Below are 21630 nucleotides of genomic sequence, written 5' to 3' on the forward strand. Positions count from 1 at the left end.
TGGTTAACATAAATCTTGACTTTTAAGTGATTAATCGAAACGGCGAACCATTTTTAAAATTCAAATAACACTTTAAATCATATTCAGCAGGATGGGCGTTCTAGCTAATAAGCAAAGCGACGTTAAATCGGTAAATATTTGAAGGGAGTCTGGTTGCCGTTTAATCCGAGCGAGAGGAGGCGGGGTGGAGACAAACACGCCGGAGGTTGAACCAGCCTTCACGCGCGCGCTGCACCGCCGATAAATCAATCCAGAAATCATGACGGTGCTGGTATTACTGCGGTTTAGACCTTGTTTGGACCGGGTCTGGACCGGGCCAGGGTTCTGTGGAAGACGCAGCCAGGAGCCGCCATGTTGGACAGGCAGCCCAAACAATAACAGTGCAGTGCATTGTGGGAGAGAGAGACAAAGCGGTTTGTTTTTTTTTAATGAATTTATTCAATCTTTATCACAAAGTGAAAGGTCTGTACTGGAAACGAAACGTGCAACATCTGATTTTATAACAACGTGTCACTTGTTACATCAAACCTCGAATAAACTGAAGCTAAAAACACTAAAAACTGCAATAACTCACGTGAGAAATAAATGCAACAAATGCTTGAACTGTGCTGACAAACAGCCAGGCACGAGGCTGCCCTCCACCGTCTTTACACGGAATTCAGGTTTAAAGTTACATCTAATTTATTACTGACTCAAAACACACGAAGCAGTTCAGCAATAAGGAGAAAAAAGAAAAGCATTGTGCTGATATTCACTGTTAATAATGATAATAATAAGGTGGCAGAAAGCGGCGCTGACCCTCCCGCCTCTCTAAGCTCTGCGCGTGAAGTGCTGCGAGTCTCTGAACTCCAGGTAGAGGCTGAACAGCAGGTGCAGAGACTGGATCCTGCTGCTGTACACCGGGATGTCCAGCAGGCTGCAGATGATGTCGGCGTACCGGGCCGGGCCGCACTGCAGGCGGGCGGGCGGCAGCTGCAGGCGGCCCAGCAGCTCCTCCAGCTCGGCCGGCCACTCCTGCATCAGGCTGTCGATGTCCGGCATCGCTCGGCCGTACTGAACGCTGGCCGGAGGTTTGGAGCGGTGCAGGGCGCTGATACTCTCCACCCAGCTGTCCAGCGCCCGAGGGTTGGACTGAGGGCTGGCGATACTCGTCACCTTCTTCAACTGGGGGGGGGACAAGGAGGGGGAGACAGGGAGAGAGAGGGGGACGGGACAGGGAGAGAGAGGGAGGTTAGTTGGTTTTGTATTTTCTCTGACTGACAGGACGGAGACAGAAGATTCTACATATTGTGTTCAAATATGCAGAGCGGCCTCTACAGGCTGAATCAGGCTACTGCAACTGAATACTGATACTGGAGGTACAGATACAGGTGATACAGGTGTGAGTGTGTGTGTGTGTGTGTGTGTGATACACAAGTGTGTTACAGATGTATGTGTGTGTGTGTGTGTGATACAGGTGTGTGTGTGTGTGTGATACAGGTGTGTGTATGTGTGAGTGATACAGGTGTGAGTGTGTGTGTGTGTGTGTCTGAGATACAGGTGTGTTACAGGTGTGTGTGTGATACAGGTGTGAGTGTGTGTGTGTGTGTGTGTCTGAGATACAGGTGTGTTACAGGTGTGTGTGTGTTACAGGTGTGTGTGTGTTACAGGTGTGTGTGTGTGTTACAGGTGTGTTACAGGTGTGTGTGCGTACCTCGGCGGCCCCGTGCTGTTTGCTCTCCTCCGACAGCCACAGTGACAGCACCGTGGGGTCCGACTGTTTCACGCTGGGCTCGCCCAGAACCAGCAGCCCCAGACTGTCCGCTTTACCGTCGGGCCTCGGCACCTGAACGCCACACAGGTGACAGTCAGGTCAGGGGTCACGGGAAGTACAGTCGATACGACGGACGGAGACCAATCCACTCATTATTAACTGTTATTAAAGTTTTATTCAGCGCTGATTTTTATACAGCTGTAACCATGGTAACTGTAGCTGTAAACATGCTGTAACCATGGTAACTGTAGCTGTAAACATGCTGTAACCATGGTAACTGTACGCAGCAAAGATGGAGACAGCCGTAACCATGGTAACTACACACAACAAAGCTGTAGACAGCTGTAACCATGGTAACTACGCAGCAAAGCTGGAGACAGCTGTAACCATGGTAACTGTAGCTGTAAACATGCTGTAACCATGGTAACTACGCAGCAAAGATGGAGACAGCTGTAACCATGGTAACTGTAGCTGTAAACATGCTGTAACCATGGTAACTACGCAGCAAAGATGGAGACAGCCGTAGCCTCAGAACGCTCAGAAGACAAGCGTTAAAACGCAGGGCGAACAGGAAGCCGGACTGTATGAAAACGAACACTTGTGAAGCGCTTCCTGTTTGCGATGACCGACGAATGAGCAGACAGCGTGTGTTCACCTTCAGGAAGGCGTCGATGTCTCCCACGGCCGGGATGAAGTCCGGGATGAACGGCTTCAGGCTGTGCTCCAGCTCGACGCACTGAGGGCTGTAGCTGGGGGGAGACCACATGGCGGTTAACGGGTTCGTCTGTTGTTCTGCTGTTCAGAAACCGGACTTGGAGACACATTTACAACTTCTTCTTGTTATTAGATAATGAATCCTCAGACAGGTGCAGGTGAGAGCTGTTCCCTCGTGTCCCTGAACCCGTGAACTCACCGCGTGATGTACTGGAACAGCTCTTTGATCTCGGTGCTGACGGGCAGGTTGGCGTAGTCGGCGGGGTCGTACGCCCCCTCTGGAGCCTCGCTGGGCTCGTCGTCATCGTCTGAGTCATCTTCATCGGAGTCCTCCTCCTCCTCTTCCTCCTCTTCCTCCTCCTCGCGTGGACTGACCCCAGGCTGCCCGCCGGTTGGCTCGATGGCCCTCAGAGGCTCCTGGTCTTCATCAAACTCGTCACTGCCGCTGGCCGACATCAGGCCACGCCCCTTCCGGCTCCTCCTGGACTCTGACTGAAAAAGACAGAAATCGGTACCGGCTCAGACAAACCTGATCCAACACCGGGAACATTTCACATTTTAACAGGTTCAACCAGTAGCTCTGCTGTGCGTGTTTCCCCGCGGAGCACCGGGGCGTGTTTCCCGGGGAGCACCGGGGAGCACCGGGGCGTGTTCCCCGCGGAGCACCGGGGAGCACCGGGGCGTGTTCCCGGGGAGCACCGGGGAGCACCGGGGCGTGTTCCCGGGGAGCACCGGGGCGTGTTACCTGTCGGTGCCTGCGGGGAGTCGGGCTGTAGACGCTCGCCACCTCCTCGGAGTCGATCACCTCCAGGCTCTCGTCGTACGGCTGGTTCTTCAGCAGTCTGGTGTCTTTGCCCCGGTCAGCCCGCTCCATGGGACGCTAACGGATTACCGGGTGTTCCCAGCCGCGGATACACACATCTGTCTCCCGGTTAGACGTGCTTTAGTACCGAGCCAACCGTTTATCTGCCCGCTACAACCGAGCTCACACCCGGTAACGGGCTTCGGCTCCTCCAGCTAACAGTAGCCAGCTAGCATCAGACCGGCAGACCGGCAGACCGGAGCACCGGAGGCTTTGAACCGGGAGCTGCAGGAAACGGAGACTCTAACGCGTCTGAAACGTCTCTAACGGTCCGAGTTTATCCGCGTCAACGTCGTGTTAGCGACAAGCTAGCTGCTGCTGTATCCTGGCAACGGACCGCGCGCTGCATCATGGGATGTGTTGTGTGTTTTTTTAAATAACCTTTATTGCTGCGCTGCAGCGCGACTCACAAACAAGGCGACAGCGCCACCGAGCGACGGCAGCGGGGACCGCAGGACTTCGCTTCCTTCAGAATCAGAATCAGAAACACTTTATTGATCCCTGAAGGGAAACTCTTTGTTACAGCAGCTCGCCTTTACGTCAGCGCACACAGGAGGAAGTACTAGCAAACAATATGATGCACTATAAAACTATAAAAAAGGTCAGAAAATAAATGAAGTATCATGTCGGTATAAGTATAAGATAAACTAAGTGTCGAGTACCAAGTGGGTTTACTGGTAGATGATGATAGTACAGTCTAAAATACAATGTAACTCCTTATGTAATAAATAATATTAATAAGCAGAGGTGCATGTACTGTCGAGAGTAATAGAGGTATATAGTTTCAGTAGCAATAAATAAGAAAAACTAACAAGGGAAAACTAATATTGCACAGTTATTATTAATTATGGCGGAGATGTTAATGATCAGTGTCCAGTTTAGTGACTTCGGGTCATACAGACTGACACTTAGAGGGAGGAGTTAAAGAGTCTGATGGCCACAGGCAGGAGTGACTTCCTGTGGCGCTCTGTGGTGCATTGTGGGGGGATGAGTCTTCCGCTGAAGGTGCTCCTTTGTTTGACCAGCACGTCATGGAGCGGGTGGGAGACGCTGTCCAAGATGGCGTGTAGTTTACCCAGCGTCCTCCTCTCTGACACCACCAACAGAGTCCAGCTCCGCCCCCACAACGCCACCGGCCTTACGGATCAGGGTTTCTGTTCAGAGGACACAGTTGTTGTCCACGGAGGACGAGAAGAGTCCTAACATTATCAATTATGTCTTAACGTCTCATCACAGCTCCAGGGTCTCAGGAGGCAGCTGGAAGGTGCTGGACTGCCGAAACCACCTGGTCTCGCTCAGGTGGCCTCATGACCTCGCCTCATTACGATAATGTTTTCCAAGCAGGAGCCTTCTCTGGAATCTCCCCTTGGCGTAAAATATGTGCCATAAAAACGCCGGCGATCCCAAACCCAAAACTATTTTACGTGTTCAACGTCCCAAAGTTTAAATGTGTGGACAGTCGGATGTAGTCGGCCACGTCCAGACACCGGACGGCTGCCGGTCCCTCGCTGCTTCAGGCTCCTACAGCTGAGACTTCAGTTACAGAAACATCCGATCCAGAACGGGTCTTTATGCTGACGGTTAAAGAGACGGTTAAAGACATGATATCGCGTGGAAGATTTTACAAAAAGAACCAAAGGGTCAAAACTGGGAGTTATCGTGCGGAGAGGGACGCAAAACAACAAACGGCCCCATCTGGAAGGAGAATCCAGACTTTCCAGGACTCTCGTCTCCGGTGGCACGCCGGATCAGTGCTGGAGCGGCCCGGTGGGAGACCACATGTTGCGGGACTGTCCAAAACTGGCGGGACATTGGCCAAACATACAAAATGAAATGAGACAAGGTTTGGATATGGAACCAGCTCACGTCTCATTAGGAACTGTACCAGAAGACGTAGGAGCCACGTTTCTACCCAGAGTCCTTCTGCTCACTGCGAAGCAGAGGATCAGGGTCTCCTGGCTGAGGCCGCGGCCCCCCCCCACGCTGCTACGATGGAGGTGCGAGCTTAAAGATTAGATGTGTTCCTTTACTTCTTCCCAATCATCTTTGTTTTCTTCATATCTGTTGGCAAATGTCAATAATAATGATAATAATAAAACTTTATTGATAGAGCTCTTATCAGAACAAAGTACAAAGTGCTTCACAACAGGAGATATAAAGGTGTGCAGGTACGCTGATGCTTGTTCATTATTGCCTCGGCTCTTCATCTACACATGCTGTAACGAGTGACGACCCCCCCTTTCTATTCATGAAATCTTTTGTATTTATTTAATATTGAGCACATTGGGCTTCCATAGTTTGGCCCCTCAGGCCATGTTGTTTATGTCCAGAATGTATTGAACTACGCTCGTGTTCACAGGAAGAAAGCTGCCGACATTTAACCAACTTCTTACCTGTTTGTTTGTTTTCAGCGCAGCGTGTTTCCAGAGTTTTGTAGTTTTTAGATTCATTTTGGTTTTTACACAAAAACCAAAATGTGTTTTATCACATACGCATTTAGTAGATTAGATTCAACTTTATTGTCATTACACACAGGCAATACAAGGAAGTGCAGCTGAGCACCGAACAGTACAAACAGTAGCACATGGAGAGATATGAAGATCGACTAATGCAGAGAATGAGAAGTGGCATGATGAAATTAAAGTAGACTTTCTGTCTTAGTGGGTCAACTGGGATTAATGGTGCATGAAAGGGTTTAAGGATGCTTCATATTTCAGTTGATGCACACTTGTACCTCGATGACGGGAGTGTAACTGTCGGACATGGTGGCTCTGACGGCAACACCTTTGCCTTTGTAAGTCAGACCGCCATCTTTAGCTTGACCTCTGACAAACCCGTTCTCTGCGTTGTGATACATCTCTTCATAAAGGCTGTTATCACACACTTTATTCTCGTCAAAGACTCCCACCGCGTACCAGTTAGAGTACACGTTGAAGTCATAAGGGACGGAGAACATGACGGCCATTTTTCCATCACATTTCTCTGTGGATGCATTCTGCAGATCGTAAGTGAGGACTCCAACAGATCCGCATGCTGTGTCAGGAGTCTTGATGAACAGGGCGCTGCCAGATTCAGAGGGACTGAGTGTTGGCGGCAAAGCCTTCGCACAGGATCCACTGACAGTGGACACACTGGGGACAGAAACAACACAAAAGATACTTTGACACAGTGGGAATCCCCTTAGTCACATGTTCCAGATATCAGTTTCATTTCACAGCATTCAAGTGTTTAACCTAGCTTAGCACAAACGCTGGAAGCAGGGGGAAACTGTTAGCTTAGCTTTAGTAAAAGAGAAGAGATACACCTGCTATCTGAACTGATATCAGTTTTCCAAATCTGAGCAAAGCGAACGTTTAAAAAGCTTCCTGTGACGTAAGAAAAGACACAGCGAAGGTAAAGTGTGAACTCACTGCGGGTTACACAGCGTGTACGCAGAGCACTTATTCTCAAGCTCAATGGTGCACTGGCGATGGGTTGGAAGTGTCATGGTGTCTTCAACCTGCAGGAGACACAGCAGGAGACACAGCAGGAGACACTTAGGACGGTTTTTCAGACTTCATGTGCGGAAACTGAAATGTGAGCCGTTCCTCGGCTGTGTGAAGCCAACGCTGAATGTTTCTGAGGACTGACGAGACGTCTGATCGGCTGCAGACTGAACGAGCTGCAGTGTCCCTGTCCCAGTGTAACCAGTCCTCTCATCCTCCCTGTCCCAGTGTAACCAGTCCTCTCATCGTCCCTGTCCCAGTGTAACCAGTCCTCTCATCCTCCCTGTCCCTGTCCCAGTGTAACCAGTCCTCTCATCGTCCCTGTCCCAGTGTAACCAGTCCTGTCATCCTCCCTGTCCCAGTGTAACCAGTCCTCTCATCGTCCCTGTCCCACTGTAACCAGTCCTCTCATCGTCCCTATCCCACTGTAACCAGTCCTCTCATCGTCCCTGTCCCACTGTAACCAGTCCTCTCATCGTCCCTATCCCAGTGTAACCAGTCCTCTCATCCTCCCTGTCCCACTGTAACCAGTCCTCTCATCGTCCCTGTCCCAGTATAACCAGTCCTCTCATCCTCCCTGTCCCACTGTAACCAGTCCTCTCATCGTCCCTGTCCCAGTATAACCAGTCCTCTCATCCTCCCTGTCCCACTGTAACCAGTCCTCTCATCGTCCCTGTCCCAGTATAACCAGTCCTCTCATCCTCCCTGTCCCAGTGTAACCAGTCCTCTCATCGTCCCTGTCCCAGTATAACCAGTCCTCTCATCCTCCCTGTCCCTGTCCCAGTGTAACCAGTCCTCTCATCCTCCCTGTCCCTGTCCCAGTGTAACCAGTCCTCTCATCGTCCCTGTCCCAGTATAACCAGTCCTCTCATCCTCCCTGTCCCTGTCCCAGTGTAACCAGTCCTCTCATCGTCCCTGTCCCAGTGTAACCAGTCCTCTCAGCTCTATAACACAGTGAAAAGAACACGTTACCTGCTGTGGAGCCTTCAGACGGAGTCGATCTGGTTCAGCAGATTTTCCTCGGTGACCCGACTGCGACGAGGACGAAGCTCCTCTCCTTTTATTTGCTGCTGTCCGCTCCTCTCTCCGTTCATCTGCTGATTCAGAAGTTGTCCAAAGTGGAAGAGAAACTGCTGTGATGCTAAAAGTGTGTTTCCCAGAAACAGAGGAGCTCATCCATCAAACTGTAAAACAATAAAGATTTGATTTAAAAAGAAAAAACACAATTAATTCTGATGCGATTCGTCAATATTTTCACACGTATCTTTTTTTATTTCCATCCTGGACGAGAGATCCTGTTACGATTCACAAGAGCGGACGCAGACGCAGAGAGGTGAGTTAGAGACGAGAGGGATTTATCGTACAGTTCAGAGTTTTATGGGATTGAGGGAAGAGCCGGAGGACGGAGACCGAGGGGTGCGAGGGGAGCCGTGGGTGGACGAGGTACGGCTGGGGTCCAGGTCCGGAGGCACGTGTGGCTGAGACCAAGCGAGGCCGGCAGGCCGGCAGCGATCCTGAGCACAGGGAGAGCAAGGTTCGCTCAAAAACACAAGCCAGTAAGTAACTAGAACGCTGTCCTGGGGGCCGAGGACGTGGACTGCCACATGGGCTGAAAACAAGGAGGACCAGGGCTGAGACGCTGCAGAGCTTGATTAGCGGATGAGGTGCAGGTGTGCGGCGTGGAGCAGGTGTGTTGGGTGATGAGTCAGAGAGGGAGAGCCACGCCCACAACACAGAGAGAAACAGACAGAGTCAACAGGGAAACTCTGAGGTTACGGCAGAGGCCATAACAGATCCCTCGTCGGTTCCTCTTTCTGAGGTTTCCTCCTTTCTTCCTGGTCAAAGGTTAGTTTGGGGAGTTGTTCCTTATTTGAATCAAGGGTCAAATTTGTGATTTTGGGCTGTATCAGTAGAGCTGCCTTGACTCTGCTGCTCTGTGTGAATGATTCGTCCTGCGATGAGTTTTTTATTTAATTATTTACCCAAAATAATGCTGCTTTTTCAAAAGTCGGCTAAAACGTGTGTCAACAGCTCAAACAGGTTTCTTCACACAAAATGTCGTCCAGCTTCTGTCCGAACCAACATGTGCGACTCCCGCAGTCCTGCGGCCAGAGGAAGCTGTTCATTAATCATTAAAAACAATAATGGGAAGTTATAGAAATGTCATCAATATTTACATTTTATTTCATATATTTCATTTATATATTTTGTAGGACAGAATTGGTTTTCCTGATGATCCTGATGCAAGAATCACAATAGTGATTTTGGTAACACTTTATATTAAGGTACACATATTCACCGTTGCTTATTAGCATGCATATTAGTAACATATTGGCTTATTAGTCATTATACAGCACTTATTAATGCCTTATTCTTCATGACCATATTCTACAACGAGGCCGTTAACTAAGAGTTTCCCCTCAGTAGCCTCCTAATTACTGCTGATTGACAGGAAGTAAGGAAGCTGTCGTCCATGAATTAGACCGAAGGCCTTTGACTTGACATGACAGTTTGTGGTCCCTTAATGCTACACACATAGAACAGATAATTTAATTCATATTAAAATCAAATAAAACAATATATACAAAATAAGGAACAACTCCCCAAACTAACCTTTGACGAGGAAGAAAGGAGGAAACCTCAGAAAGAGGAACCGACGAGGGATCTGTTATGGCCTCTGCCGTAACCTCAGAGTTTCCCTGTTGACTCTGTCTGTTTCTCTCTGTGTTGTGGGCGTGGCTCTCCCTCTCTGACTCATCACCCAACACACCTGCTCCACGCCGCACACCTGCACCTCATCCGCTAATCAAGCTCTGCAGCGTCTCAGCCCTGGTCCTCCTTGTTTTCAGCCCATGTGGCAGTCCACGTCCTCGGCCCCCAGGACAGCGTTCTAGTTACTTACTGGCTTGTGTTTTTGAGCGAACCTTGCTCTCCCTGTGCTCAGGATCGCTGCCGGCCTGCCGGCCTCGCTTGGTCTCAGCCACACGTGCCTCCGGACCTGGACCCCAGCCGTACCTCGTCCACCCACGGCTCCCCGCTCACCCCTCGGTCTCAAAAGAAATGAATCTAAAAACTACAAAACTCTGGAAACACGCTGCGCTGAAAACAAACAGGTAAGAAGTTGGTTAAATGTCGGCAGCTTTCTTCCTGTGAACACGAGCGTAGTTCAATACATTCTGGACATAAACAACATGGCCTGAGGGGCCAAACTATGGAAGCCCAATGTGCTCAATATTAAATAAATACAAAAGATTTCATGAATAGGAACAAAGAACCCAGGAGAACATACATCTGTCCACGTCATCTGGGCAGGATGAAGCCAGGGCTGCCAACTTCTCAGCTTAGTTTGGAGTGAGATCCGGTACCGCAGCATTTCATGAGTGGGCCTTCTGTGACATCACCCACCGCAGGGGGGGTCGTCACTCGTCACTCACTCGCTCGCTCAGCAGCAAAACTGACACTTTTACAGCATGTGTAGATGAAGAGCCGAGGCAATAATGAACAAGCATCAGCGTACCTGCACACCTCCAGACACGGGGAGAACAAACCTAACCGGGGTATCTGGAGCTCTTCCCATAGAAAACTGTTAAAGCTGCAGCTGAACGTGTGTCTCCCCCTTCAGGCAGCGAGAGGAACTGCACCAACGCTGTCGACGCCTGCTGATGATGCACGCTGAGCTCGCCTCAGGCTCAGGTTCAGCAACAGCCCGTCTGTCCTCAGCCCGTCTGTCCTCAGTCCGTCAGTCTGTCTGTCCTCAGCCCGTCTGTCCTCAGTCCGTCAGTCTGTCTGTCCTCAGTCCATCAGTCTGTCCTCAGTCCATCTGTCCTCAGTCCATCTGTCCTCAGTCCGTCTCTCAGTCCGTCTGTCCTCAGTCCGTCTGTCCTCAGTCCATCAGTCTGTCCTCAGTCCATCAGTCTGTCCTCAGTCCATCAGTCTGTCCTCAGTCCATATGTCCTCAGTCCGTCTCTCAGTCCGTCTGTCCTCAGTCCGTCTGTCCTCAGTCCATCAGTCTGTCCTCAGTCCATCAGTCTGTCCTCAGTCCATATGTCCTCAGTCCGTCTCTCAGTCCGTCTGTCCTCAGCCCGTCTGTCCTCAGTCCGTCTGTCCGTCTGTCCTCAGTCCATCAGTCTGTCTATCCTCAGTCCGTCTGTCCTCAGTCCGTCAGTCCTCAGTCCGTCTCTCAGTCCGTCTGTCCTCAGTCCGTCTCTCATTCCGTCTGTCCTCAGTCCGTCAGTCCTCAGCCCGTCTGTCCTCAGCCCGTCTGTCCTCAGTCCGTCTGTCCTCAGTCCATCAGTCTGTCTGTCCTCAGTCCGTCAGTCCTCAGCCCGTCTGTCCTCAGCCCGTCTGTCCTCAGTCCGTCTGTCCTCAGTCCATCAGTCTGTCTGTCCTCAGTCCGTCAGTCCTCAGCCCGTCTGTCCTCAGCCCGTCTGTCCTCAGTCCGTCTGTCCTCAGTCCGTCTCTCATTCCGTCTGTCCTCAGTCCATCAGTCTGTCTGTCCTCAGTCTGTCTCTCAGCTCTCCAGCAAGGAAAAGCTAAAGCTACACCAACGGTCGTCCCTGTTGGTCCTCGCCGTCCAGCGCTTCCTTGTTTTGACAGTAGTCTGGTTTCTCCAGAGCCATGTAGAGAGAGAGTTGCATCAACTCCGTTCAATTTCAATTCAGTGGATTCATTATGTTTGAAATGTGGAATCAGGACGACAAACATCTCATACAAACATTGTATGAAAAGTAAATGTAGGAGAGAAACACTTTGTGCAAAGACAGCGGATCCAGAAAACAAACAAACTAGGTTTTCTGCATCTAGAAAGCCAGCCTAGAAACAGAAGAGAGGAAAGAGTTCTTAGCTGAACTATTTTGTTTGGATTTGTCAAATGTTTCTTATTGATTATGTCAGAGGAGCTTTCACACACTTTTACTGATAAGACTACAAAGGCAGTTCATCTTCTGACACCTGGGCAGCTAAATGAAGCTATTAACCACTGATGAATAAGAGCTAAATAAATAAGATAAATACCAATGCATGGTGACGATTTGACATTCGCATTTGTAGCAGCGGTTCTAGTGTCACATTATTGGTGAGCCTAATTAATCTAACCTAACCTGTCTTAATCAGATAAAAAGTTGTATTTTTATGCACATTTCAATGTGTCATAGATGTGAAACTGAAGAGCAAAGTGAGGCAGAACTTGAACATGAAACAGTTGTTTGATGTTGGATCAAACTGTGCTTTGGGCTCTGGAGAAAGTCCTGACGCGCAGACTTTGTCTTGTGTGCAGAGAAAGCATGTTTAACTGTTTAACATGTTTAACTATATGTTTTGTTATGTGGCTTTGAGGCTTCCTCACATTTGGCGTGAGATTTGAGAGCTGAGAGCGTGCTGGCGAATGTTAACCAAAAGCGTCAAATTATATTACTAGATTTCAGCACTGAGATACAATTACAATAATGATTTTGCATCATACTAAATTCTCACTTTCCCCCTGATGTCCTCTTTTCTTGCCATTATCAGTTATAAATTAGTTTTTCGCTGTGTGAGAAAATGGACATGTGGCATGAGAGCATGTGAAAAGTGTCATTTGCATGAGACTTGGCTTTTAAGCTTAACAAGGATGCTCATGCTATCTTTGTAGCAGGCTAACAAGCTAGGTGGGGCTGTAAGTTTGGATTATTGCTCAGCATCAAAGTGAAGAGCCAGTGTTAGCATTATTAGCTAGCTCCTGTTTGCTCAACTGACCACAGAGAAAGTCTGTCTGTGTTTTTAATCTTCAGAGTTCACAGCACAGGTCCAGTGTGGAGGATTTAGCAACATCTAGCGGTGAAACTGCAGTTTGCAACCATTTTAATACCGCTCGCCTCACCCTCCCCTTCCAAGCGTGTAGGAGAAACTACGGTGGTAAAGTGATATTTGGATGGATCCATTTATACATGCAAAATGGGTTTTGCACATTTGTGGATTTTTGTCCAATTTGTACTGCAGCAATCTGTACAAAAAATCCACAAATGTGCACCATGATACACAAATATCTCACTATCCATAAACATGTATGTTTTTATTTCTGATGTGTAAAGTCATGTGCACAAAAATATAGACTTACTATATAACTTTTTATTTTACTTTCACGTAAAAAATTTCACCACAACACTAAATGTAATCTACGGTGGCTGCGAAACTCACGAAACACACAAACGGCCCTCTCTAGAGCCGGTGTTTGGTTTGTCCGTTCTGGGCTACTGTAGAAACATGGCGGTGCAACATGGCGACCTCCGTGGAAGGGGACCCGCTCCCTCTGTAGATATAAACGACTTAGTCTAAAGGTAATGAAAACACGTGTTTTATTTTCAGGTGATTAAACACTGATGAAAACATACTTATGAATATTATATTTCTGCCGACAGCTGCTCCTAAATGTTCCACGCTGGACCTTTAAATACTTTTACATTTTGCCATCATACAACAGGAGAAAACTAGCCAACTTCTACCGGGAGGTGAAAGAAAAGGTGGAGCATCTTTATTTAACCAAAAGGCCGTGATTCAGCATCAGGTTCATCATTGTCATCTCCAGGTGAGTGTGCTGTGCTGTGTTTGCTTACTTTCTGGCGTTACCTACAGTTTGCTAACGTTAGTGTTAGCTAGCTAGCTGTGGTGTGCAAGCTAGCTCATGTTAGATCATTTAGTTCGAGGCCCTGTTTCAGAAAGCGGGTTTAGTGAAAACTGTGAGGGAAACTGAGTTTTCAGTTCCAGAAAGAGATGTAACTTAAACAGGGTCCCGAACTTAAATGATCCCTGTCCCAGCAGTCTCTCAAAGAAGGGTGCTAGAGACGTTTGTAGAGGCGAACCTGCTTGGCCAGCTTTGGCGTCCATGTTGAAATGAAAAGCGCACTGCGTGCCCTGGGCGCCTAGTTACAAAAATTCAGAGTTGCACGACCAAGTGCTGCGAAGGGAGTCTGGGCCTCTGTCCCCGGGACACAGTGTTGTGTGACTGTAGCCTGCAAACCTGTTTCACTAAAAAACAAGTTCAGTAAAGAAATAACTGCTGGCAGCTGATGTGACGTGGTGACCAGCGCTGGACTCAGCCAGTAAAATGTTCACTTACAACACATTTGATTTGTTTGATTTTTTTAAAATAAAAGTTCAAACTTTAAAAAAATCTTAAAATTTCAACTTCATGAGTCATAAATATGAGATACTGATTATCTTTTTATCAAACAAAGCATCATTTTATCTCACAGCTTTGACTTTTAATGTGAAAAATGGGACTTAGCATCTTGACTTATTATATCTTAACTCATCTTAACTCAGTAACAGCGGAGCCAAAACAGATAGAAAGTGCAGTAATTCTGAACTGCAGCAGGTAGAAGCCAAACCCCTGTGTGACTGAACCGACTTTACAGTCTCCTGCAGGAACCCCATCAGCTTCTGCACGTTACAATAAGGGAGGAAATGTCAGCGCTGACAAGGTCAAAGGTCATGTGAGCTACCAGACACAATCGAAAGCTCAATAAGAAAGAAAAGCTGCTCCTTCAGTCACTAAACGTCAGTGGTTTACTGTCAGAGCACAGCAACATCCAGAGAGAGGAAAACAATGAAGGGAAGAGCAGAAGATGGTGGAACAGCAGCACTCTGTTCTCTTCATTATTTCTCTTTCTGCTCTGTCTGCTTCACGACCAGCAGGTGGCGCTCAAACACACTCTGACTCTTCAACACCACCTGTGGAGCATCCACCTTCACGTCTGCTTCTCTGGAAGTTAAAGTCTGTTTCTTTCCTGTGGCCTGATCCACTCAGAGACATTATTATATATATATTATATAGACAGCTGGTTTATCTGGCGGCCATTAGCTGGTGCCAACGGCAGAAAACTGATTCCAGATCTGTTCTCAGTTTCTTTCTGTTCAAAGAGGGGTTTTCTTTTTTCACAAAAATGGCTTCTTTGACTCCTCTTTCAAACCAACCATCACTGCAAAGAACGGTACATAGGCGAGACCAAACAGCCACTTCACAAAAGACTTTATCAGCACAGACGACACGCTAACTCGGGATCGCAGAGCGCTGTGCATTTGCATCTAAAAGCTACAAACCACACATTTGAAGACAGCGAGGTGAAGAGTCTAAGTAGAGAGAAGAGTTGGTTTGAAAGAGGAGTCAAGGAAGCCATTTTTGTGAAAAAACAAAACCCCTCTTTGAACAGAAATGGTGGTCTGAGATTCAATCTGCCCAAAGTTTACCACAGTGTATTAGCACCTTGGTCAAGCCAATCACATGCTAATCAGGTACTTAACAGTGATGAGGGAGGTGCAGCCAGAAAACAACAGGCCTGATTACTGATTACTGGGCCATCATGGAAACAATTAGGTCAGTTTCAGGTGAAACTAGGCAGGTAAACAGCAGACACTCAGGTAGACTCCTCCCTGAGGGCGGGGCTTAAGTAACACAGAGTAGCTTAAATTTCTGAGTTCTCAGACCATTTTCACAATTGAGAATGACTTCCGGATGGGAGCCGAAACGTCTTGATTCTGAAAACAGCGTCCAGACGACTACGACTGAAACCTTTTCTACTACAATTTATTTATAGAGCACTTATCAAAACAAAGTACAAAGTGCTTCACAACAAGAGAAATAAAACACCACAGTGAAAGATGAAATATAAAGAAATAAAATACACAAAAGCAATAATATAGACAGCCAGTTCTGGTAAAATCAGAATCTGCTTTATTTTTTCATTCTGCTGCTCTGGTTCTACGTGAATAATTAACGAGAATTAATAAACAAAAAAAGCTTTCTGACCTCAAACAGATATTATTTTAAAATGTCTCTCTTTGTCTGCACACTGTAAAAAATGGAAACAACTAATGTTTCATCATTAACTTCATGTAACGAGCGTATTACCGGGGAAAAACAAGTGTGTGTGAACTCCTGCTGCTGTTATATAATGTGCACGCCAACTAAGCATAATGTACATTTCCATCTTTTTAATGGAACAAAGTCAACAACATAAACATGCTGTTTTCAACACTTGGTTGTTCTGGATTCCTCATCTAAAGTGTTACTGTCCTGTTTCAGTCACTGTGTGTGTGTGTGTGTGTGTGTGTGTGTGTGTGTGTGTGTTAACCACGATGAAGGCTGGACTCAAGTTCAGCCCCGAACACATGAAACTCAATGGCTTCACTGGGAGAAGCCTTAAAAACCAACTTCATATCTTTTGAACTCGTTTTCTCGAGTTCAGCGAACTCGGTTGGTTTTATAACAAAAACTCATCAGCCGACTTTCAGCGAATTATTCAACTTTAGTTCAGTTCACTCGCAGCTCACAATGTTTTACAGTGTAATTCTTATTCAGCTCAGAAGTGATGCTCTGTGGTGACAGCAGTGATGACATCATCAAAGTCATCATCCAATCCCTGCTCAGCCTGGGTGGGCGGGGTCATCGCCATGGAGACGGGCAGGTCATTTTCTGCAGTCAGAGCAGGTTAGAAATAAAATATAGATCATATATCAACTTCTGTTAGAGACAGCTGTCAATCATCAACACCGGAGTGATAGAAGAGATTGATTGATTGATTGATTGATTGATTGATTGATTGATTGATTGATGATGAGTGTCTGTAAGGTCAGTGAGTGATTCAGAGTGTTACCTGTGGGCCTGCGTCGACATAAAGACACCATGAGGACAGTGGAGATGCAGTACGGACAGAACACCACCAGGTGGCAGACCAGTCTGAACACAAGCTGGAGGGGGGCTGAGGCAGGGGGCGGGGCTGCAGATACAGGGGGCGGGGCTGTGGTTGTCGGTTTACCTGTAGAGAGAACCCCACCTGGTCAGGTGAATCTCTGGATGAAATAAGTCCTGAAATCAAAGGGAACCTCCTCACCTGTGACAGAGATCCAGCTGGGTGGAGACTCTCCGTGACGGCTGATGTTACACTTGTAGAGGCCTTCATCAGACTTGGAAACATGGTGGATGGTCATGTGACCTGTAGGCTCAGCGCTGATGAGGGAGCCATCTTTATAGAAAGCAGCTGGGAGGTCGGAGGGAGGGGTCTTTGGTTTACAGTGCAGAGTGACATCATGTCCCTCCATCACAGGGAGGACAGGACTCTGCAGGATCACTGGTCCACCTCAACACAGAGACAAACTACAGCATTTCATCCATTTACACACAGCTTCATCAATACTAACTCCACAGTCTGAGCTTACCAGTGACAGTGATGCTGATGGTGTTACTGGTTGCTCCCTCTCTGGACTCACACCAGTAAACTCCACTGTCCAATGGGACCATGTGGCTGATCTTACAGGAAGAACCAGCAGGTTTTCCCCAGCCAGCTCCACACTGAGACATCCGTCCTTCAGTTGTGTTCCTCCTCAGCGTCCATCCAGCAGAGCTGTCGTCCTCCTCACAGCTCAGAGAGACAGACTCGTCTTCAAACAGCTGAGAGCTGCTGGGACTCACAGTCAGACCAGCTGAGGGTTGACAAAGAAGAACGCCTGAAACCAGAACCTGAACCTGGAGCAGCCTCTGGGATCGTTTTATAACAGCTCGTTCCTTCATTGCTGCCAGGGTCACATCTTCATCGTCATGATGAAGAAACGTTTTTCATCAATGTATCTGCAAAATGTTCAGCGTGTTTGTTTTGTTTTCCTACATTATCTGCAGTGGCAACTCAAGCATGTTTAACTGTGTTTAGGTTGTTTTTCTGCAGCTTAAAGCTCTCTGGTTTCGGTTGAAGAGTACCCAGCGTCACTGACTGCTGTGGTCATAAGTGTTGCACCTGTAACCACACCCACCAGTGATGTCACAGTGTCCTGGAGTACACCTATACATCACTGCAGCAAGGTGAGAAGTGAAACCACTGGAGGTCTTCAGCTGCTGTTAAGTTACTTTGAAAAAGTCAACGAAGACACGAGACGGACGTGTTGACTTTCTGAATCTTTAAAACCAAAACCACCACCTTTCCTGAGCTTTAACCAAAAACTGAACCTGAACACACTCAGCACATGAGCCCTGGTCTTGGCAGGGGTGGAACAAGTATTCAGATCTTTTACATAAAAGTAAAAACTACCACAGCACAGAAGTATTATCAGCAAACTGTACTTAAAGTATTAACAGTAAAAGTACTCATCATGCAGAGTGGTATGTATTTATACAGCAACAGAATCCTAATCTGGACCAAATGTGAGGAGCACAGGTGGAACTGAGGTGTGGAAAGCGAGCAGTGATCACCATGGCTGAGTCTGATAGGATGAAATGCCTCTTAGGTCTCAGTATCTCCTCAATGGAACACTTACTCTGAAAATCAGTCAGACTGACACGAGAAGAAGCTCAGAGATCTGCTGAGAGCTGCACTGTATTGAGTTGTGTTTGTAGAGAGGAGTTGGGGTTTTCCCATTCACTTCAATACAGTCAGAGTTGTATCACAGCGGCATCTGGTGGACGTTAGAGGAACTGCAACTCGACAAACTTCAGCTCTGACCTGTGTCCTACATAATGTGATCAATGTAACATCTAATGTATAATTCTATACATGTGAGGACAAAAACGGACAAAAACAGTTGTCATTTGCTTGCAGACCAAAGACTGATTGGTTGATAACTGGATCAATGAGACTGGATGAAAGTGATGCTTCAGGTCCAAACATGTAATTCAACTCAAAATGCAGCACGTTACAGTCTGTGCCCAGAGATCTGTCTGACAGGGAAAGAAATCCTCATATAAATGTTGTGAACGTAACACAAGCTCTGATGTGACGTTTTGACTTTGATAAAGTCGTAAAGAGCAGAGAAACTCAGAGCGCCTGCAGTCACTGGATGAGGGCAGAAAGACTCAAGCTCTCAGATGAAAAACCTTCTCTGAGTTTGTGTCTTTGTGGCATCATCAGCCTGAACTCTTAAATCCTCCCTGTTTGACTTCCAGCTGTGTCCTCAACACCGACTTCTCTATCAGGGTTTCTGAGACACAATCAGTGAGTTTCGCTGACGCTGACAGAAGAAGTTTACTCACCTTGGTTTGTTGTGCAGCTCAGCAGTGAGGTCAGAACTGAACAGAAACGACAGTGATGAGAATAATCCAAGAAAAACACCAGACCTTCCTTTTAATGGGAACTTGAAGGCAACACAGAACAAACACACTGCACATAAGAGCAGATACACAGAGAAGCCAGCTCCTCTGAGTTAGTGCATCTGTAAATCCTGTGACCTGGATGACTGAAACTCTTCTTAGATAACTTTTACAGTGTTTGACACTGCAGCTCGCACCAATAAACTCTGATGTTAACACTTTAACATACAAATCTTCTTCAGCTGTTGTCACTTCCTGCTCTTAAAGGTTGTATCAGAGTAAGTGAGAACATTTTCTGAACATATGAATCTTCTCTTCCTGTTTGCTCATCACATTTCTCTGTAATGTTAGTTACATCTTACTCTCTCTAGACTTTCCTTTATTGCTTGTTTTTCTCACACTGATCAATAAACTCTTCTGTCTTTGTAAGATGTTTTTATAAAATCTGAAGTTTCCCAGCTGATATGATCCTTTATTTCACCTCCATTCTTCTCCATCACAGCACACATGCTAAGAGTATAATTACTGAAATTTGGACAGAACAGATCGTACTTACAGATCGGCCATTGAAGAGATGTTCGTCCCATGGTACCACTTGGTGATGTGAGAGCTGTGTATTTTTTACTCAGAGCAGTTCAAACCACCATTTCCTCTGTGCACTTTATTGTCTGGTTTCCTCTTCTGCGGTTGGCAGGAAACTTACTTAAACTGTTAGTTTATAGTCGCAGAGATGAACATTGTTGAATATGCATGTGAAAGTGTCCTTGGGCAAGATACTAAACCCCAAATTGCTACCGAAGTCTGTGCCATCGGTGTGTGAATGATACGTTTCTTTCTGATTTCTATTTACCTTCTAATAAGAGTCAACAGCCATGCTAGCAGCTCCGTGGGGTTGTAGTTTAAACCTTTTCATTAATTGATCAAAAGAAAAATTGTACCATGTAAACGATTTAACTTGATTACTGTCTGGCTGCGTTCTTTCTGCACATGCCCTCTGTCGAGACATAAATATGTGTGGACGTACACTTCTCCACTTTCAAAAGAAGCATGCATTGTTATCAGAATCAGAAATACTTTACTGATCCCCGAGGGGAAACTATCATGCTGTTACTGTCACATGTTGTCAAGCAGGGAACACAGGGAATACAAGGGGGTTGGACCCAAACACAGGCACAGAGGCAGAGCTGGTAAAGCTCAATGATTTAATAAAAGGTTCCAAAAGCTTACAGGATTGTCAGGCGGGCGCAGGTCAAACCAGAAAAGCAATCTAAAAGGCAAACAAATCCAAAATGGGAAAGCAGTAAAACCAAAGTCCAACAACTCAGGCAGAAAGTCAACACGAAGAATGAATCTAATAAAACACTAGAAAGCACAGGGAAAGGGCTGGAACGCTTGACACAGAGGACGAAGATGAACTGACAAAGAACAAAGGAAGCACACAAACTAAATACACTCAGGTGAGGGGAGATAACGAGACACAGGTGAAACTAATCAGGGCAGGGCAAACAACAAAACTGGCGGGAAAAGCAAATAAAGACAGGAAACTAAACAAGACACATGAGGCAAAACACTTACAAAATAAAACAGGAAATACTAAACTACTAACCTCAAATGATAACAGTTACTTGATTAAGAGCAACACGATAATGGCAAATACTGCGCTGATCAGAGGATAGATATCCATCTTCAGGGAGCTGATCAAAGACATGCCAGGAGGCCTTTGAGGAAGACGGATGCATGAGTATTCTTCCCTTTTGCGCATGTCACACAGCTGTTCCAATTAAATGTGTCGGCGCATGTAAACATGTAGGACAATTATATTATTACATTATATACAATGCTGATGTTAGCAGGTATAATGTTTACCATGTTCACTAGTTTAACGTGTTAGTATGCTAGCATTAGCTAATTAGCGGTAAACACAAAGTGCAGCTGAGGCTGATGGGAACGTCATCAGCTCTGCAGGTATTTGGTCAGAAACCAAAGTGTTGGACACGTTAACGTGTCGACCTGATGGTGGCGCTAGATGGAAAGTCAGAGGATCAGCAGAGTTATTACAGTTCATCCTGAGGGAAACATGAATGTCACATTTCATCACAATCCATCCAACAGTTGTGGAGATATTTCAGTCTGGAACAAAGTGGAGGACATCGCCATCCTAAAAACGACCTTCTCCACTCAACACTTCAATCAATCAGTCAATGTCTTTATCACAACATTTGTCGCCACATCATTCTCTCAGCTACTTTGGTAGTTGCATGCTTCAGGCATCTTTGTCTTGTTATCCTGAGAACTCTTCCTTGTGTTCATTTCTAGTTGTTGACTTACTGTCTTTTCTCCATGTGCCCCAGGATCGCCCCACATCTGCCTGCCTGTTATCCCTACTCCTCTCCAGCCAGCCACGCTCCGCCATCTCCCATCTCCCATCAGTCCTCTGCCCTTGCCAGCCATCATCTTCTCTCCACTTCACCTCCATTCCCCGGTACCGTGCAATAAACCTTCATAACCTCACCTGTGTCCTGCTTTTGGGTCCAACATGCTTAACATTGCAACAGAGGATATATTTATTAATAGGCATATAAAATATATTTTTTCTTAATGAGTGAATAGGTATTTAACACTTCTTGACATTTTAGGTCAATAAACAAACAACCAAATAAATAAATACATGTAAATAAAGGATTCAATGCAACCACAAGGGGGCACAAGCCAGTGTCTTCGTGTGCCAGTCCCAAGTCTGGATAAATGCAGAGGGTTGTGTCAGGAA

General features: G+C 46.7%; 5 protein-coding genes and 1 long non-coding RNA gene across 21 annotated transcripts in view; 1 reads left to right on the plus strand and 5 right to left on the minus strand.

The window, feature by feature from the left end:
* si:ch73-71d17.2 (RPA-related protein RADX) overlaps positions 1 to 565 on the minus strand; it is a 12650-nt gene extending 12085 nt beyond the window's left edge. For 2 of the 3 annotated variants that reach the window (XM_044183895.1, XM_044183894.1), the window contains exon 1: positions 291 to 565. In XM_044183895.1, coding sequence (XP_044039830.1) covers positions 291 to 353 — 63 coding nt within the window. In that variant the 5' untranslated portion in view covers positions 354 to 565. The other variant, XM_044183896.1, reaches the window with a different exon arrangement.
* Positions 1 to 21630, minus strand: part of LOC122870097 — a 387819-nt gene that overhangs the window by 252728 nt on the left and 113461 nt on the right. The window lies entirely within an intron of this gene.
* ift46 (intraflagellar transport 46 homolog (Chlamydomonas)) lies at positions 699 to 3702 on the minus strand. 2 transcript variants are annotated; one of them, XM_044184222.1, is made up of 5 exons: positions 3213 to 3702; positions 2667 to 2996; positions 2409 to 2502; positions 1694 to 1825; positions 699 to 1164 (listed from the first exon to the last, which is right to left on the minus strand). In XM_044184222.1, exons 2-5 carry the CDS (start codon positions 2921 to 2923, stop codon positions 811 to 813), a joined length of 837 nt encoding a protein of 278 aa, XP_044040157.1. In that variant the 5' UTR covers positions 2924 to 2996; positions 3213 to 3702; the 3' UTR covers positions 699 to 810. The 2 variants fall into 2 exon arrangements, with proteins under 2 accessions (XP_044040157.1, XP_044040156.1); XM_044184221.1 differs by having other exon boundaries at positions 2667 to 2959; positions 3213 to 3700.
* Positions 5830 to 9521, minus strand: LOC122870276 (bryoporin-like). The gene is made up of 4 exons (XM_044184405.1): positions 9428 to 9521; positions 7787 to 7998; positions 6740 to 6828; positions 5830 to 6460 (listed from the first exon to the last, which is right to left on the minus strand). The coding sequence occupies exons 2-4, from the start codon at positions 7988 to 7990 to the stop codon at positions 6043 to 6045; spliced, it is 711 nt and encodes a 236-aa protein (XP_044040340.1). The 5' UTR covers positions 7991 to 7998; positions 9428 to 9521; the 3' UTR covers positions 5830 to 6042.
* Positions 6849 to 7775, plus strand: LOC122870362. The gene is made up of 2 exons (XR_006376568.1): positions 6849 to 7009; positions 7043 to 7775. It is a non-coding gene; the product is annotated as an uncharacterized LOC122870362 (long non-coding RNA).
* On the minus strand, positions 15767 to 19488 carry LOC122870246 (Fc receptor-like protein 5). The gene is made up of 6 exons (XM_044184311.1): positions 19420 to 19488; positions 18807 to 18842; positions 17006 to 17269; positions 16681 to 16926; positions 16444 to 16605; positions 15767 to 16262 (listed from the first exon to the last, which is right to left on the minus strand). Exons 1-6 carry the CDS (start codon positions 19448 to 19450, stop codon positions 16150 to 16152), a joined length of 852 nt encoding a protein of 283 aa, XP_044040246.1. The 5' UTR covers positions 19451 to 19488; the 3' UTR covers positions 15767 to 16149.

This window comes from Siniperca chuatsi, linkage group LG22, assembly GCF_020085105.1.
Source record: "Siniperca chuatsi isolate FFG_IHB_CAS linkage group LG22, ASM2008510v1, whole genome shotgun sequence".
NCBI classification, from domain to species: domain Eukaryota; kingdom Metazoa; phylum Chordata; class Actinopteri; order Centrarchiformes; family Sinipercidae; genus Siniperca; species Siniperca chuatsi.

What these genes read in the sequence shown, in the direction of transcription:
- ift46 (XM_044184221.1), bottom strand. Translation starts at nt 3,341, where the DNA reads ATGGAGCGGGCTGACCGGGGCAAAGACACCAGACTGCTGAAGAACCAG. An exon ending in ACATCGACGCCTTCCTGAAG is followed by an intron (nt 1,826 to 2,408) that starts GTGAACACACGC and finishes TGTGGCGTTCAG; the next exon opens with GTGCCGAGGCCCGACGGTAA. An exon ending in AACAGCACGGGGCCGCCGAG is followed by an intron (nt 1,165 to 1,693) that starts GTACGCACACAC and finishes TCCCCCCCCCAG; the next exon opens with TTGAAGAAGGTGACGAGTAT.
- LOC122870276 (XM_044184405.1), bottom strand. Translation starts at nt 7,990, where the DNA reads ATGAGCTCCTCTGTTTCTGGGAAACACACTTTTAGCATCACAGCAGTT. An exon ending in GTCTGAAGGCTCCACAGCAG is followed by an intron (nt 6,829 to 7,786) that starts GTAACGTGTTCT and finishes TGTCTCCTGCAG; the next exon opens with GTTGAAGACACCATGACACT. An exon ending in TACACGCTGTGTAACCCGCA is followed by an intron (nt 6,461 to 6,739) that starts GTGAGTTCACAC and finishes TTCTGTCCCCAG; the next exon opens with TGTGTCCACTGTCAGTGGAT.
- LOC122870246 (XM_044184311.1), bottom strand. Translation starts at nt 19,450, where the DNA reads ATGGGACGAACATCTCTTCAATGGCCGATCT. An exon ending in CAGCTGGATCTCTGTCACAG is followed by an intron (nt 16,606 to 16,680) that starts GTGAGGAGGTTC and finishes TTCTCTCTACAG; the next exon opens with GTAAACCGACAACCACAGCC. An exon ending in ATGTCGACGCAGGCCCACAG is followed by an intron (nt 16,263 to 16,443) that starts GTAACACTCTGA and finishes CTCTGACTGCAG; the next exon opens with AAAATGACCTGCCCGTCTCC.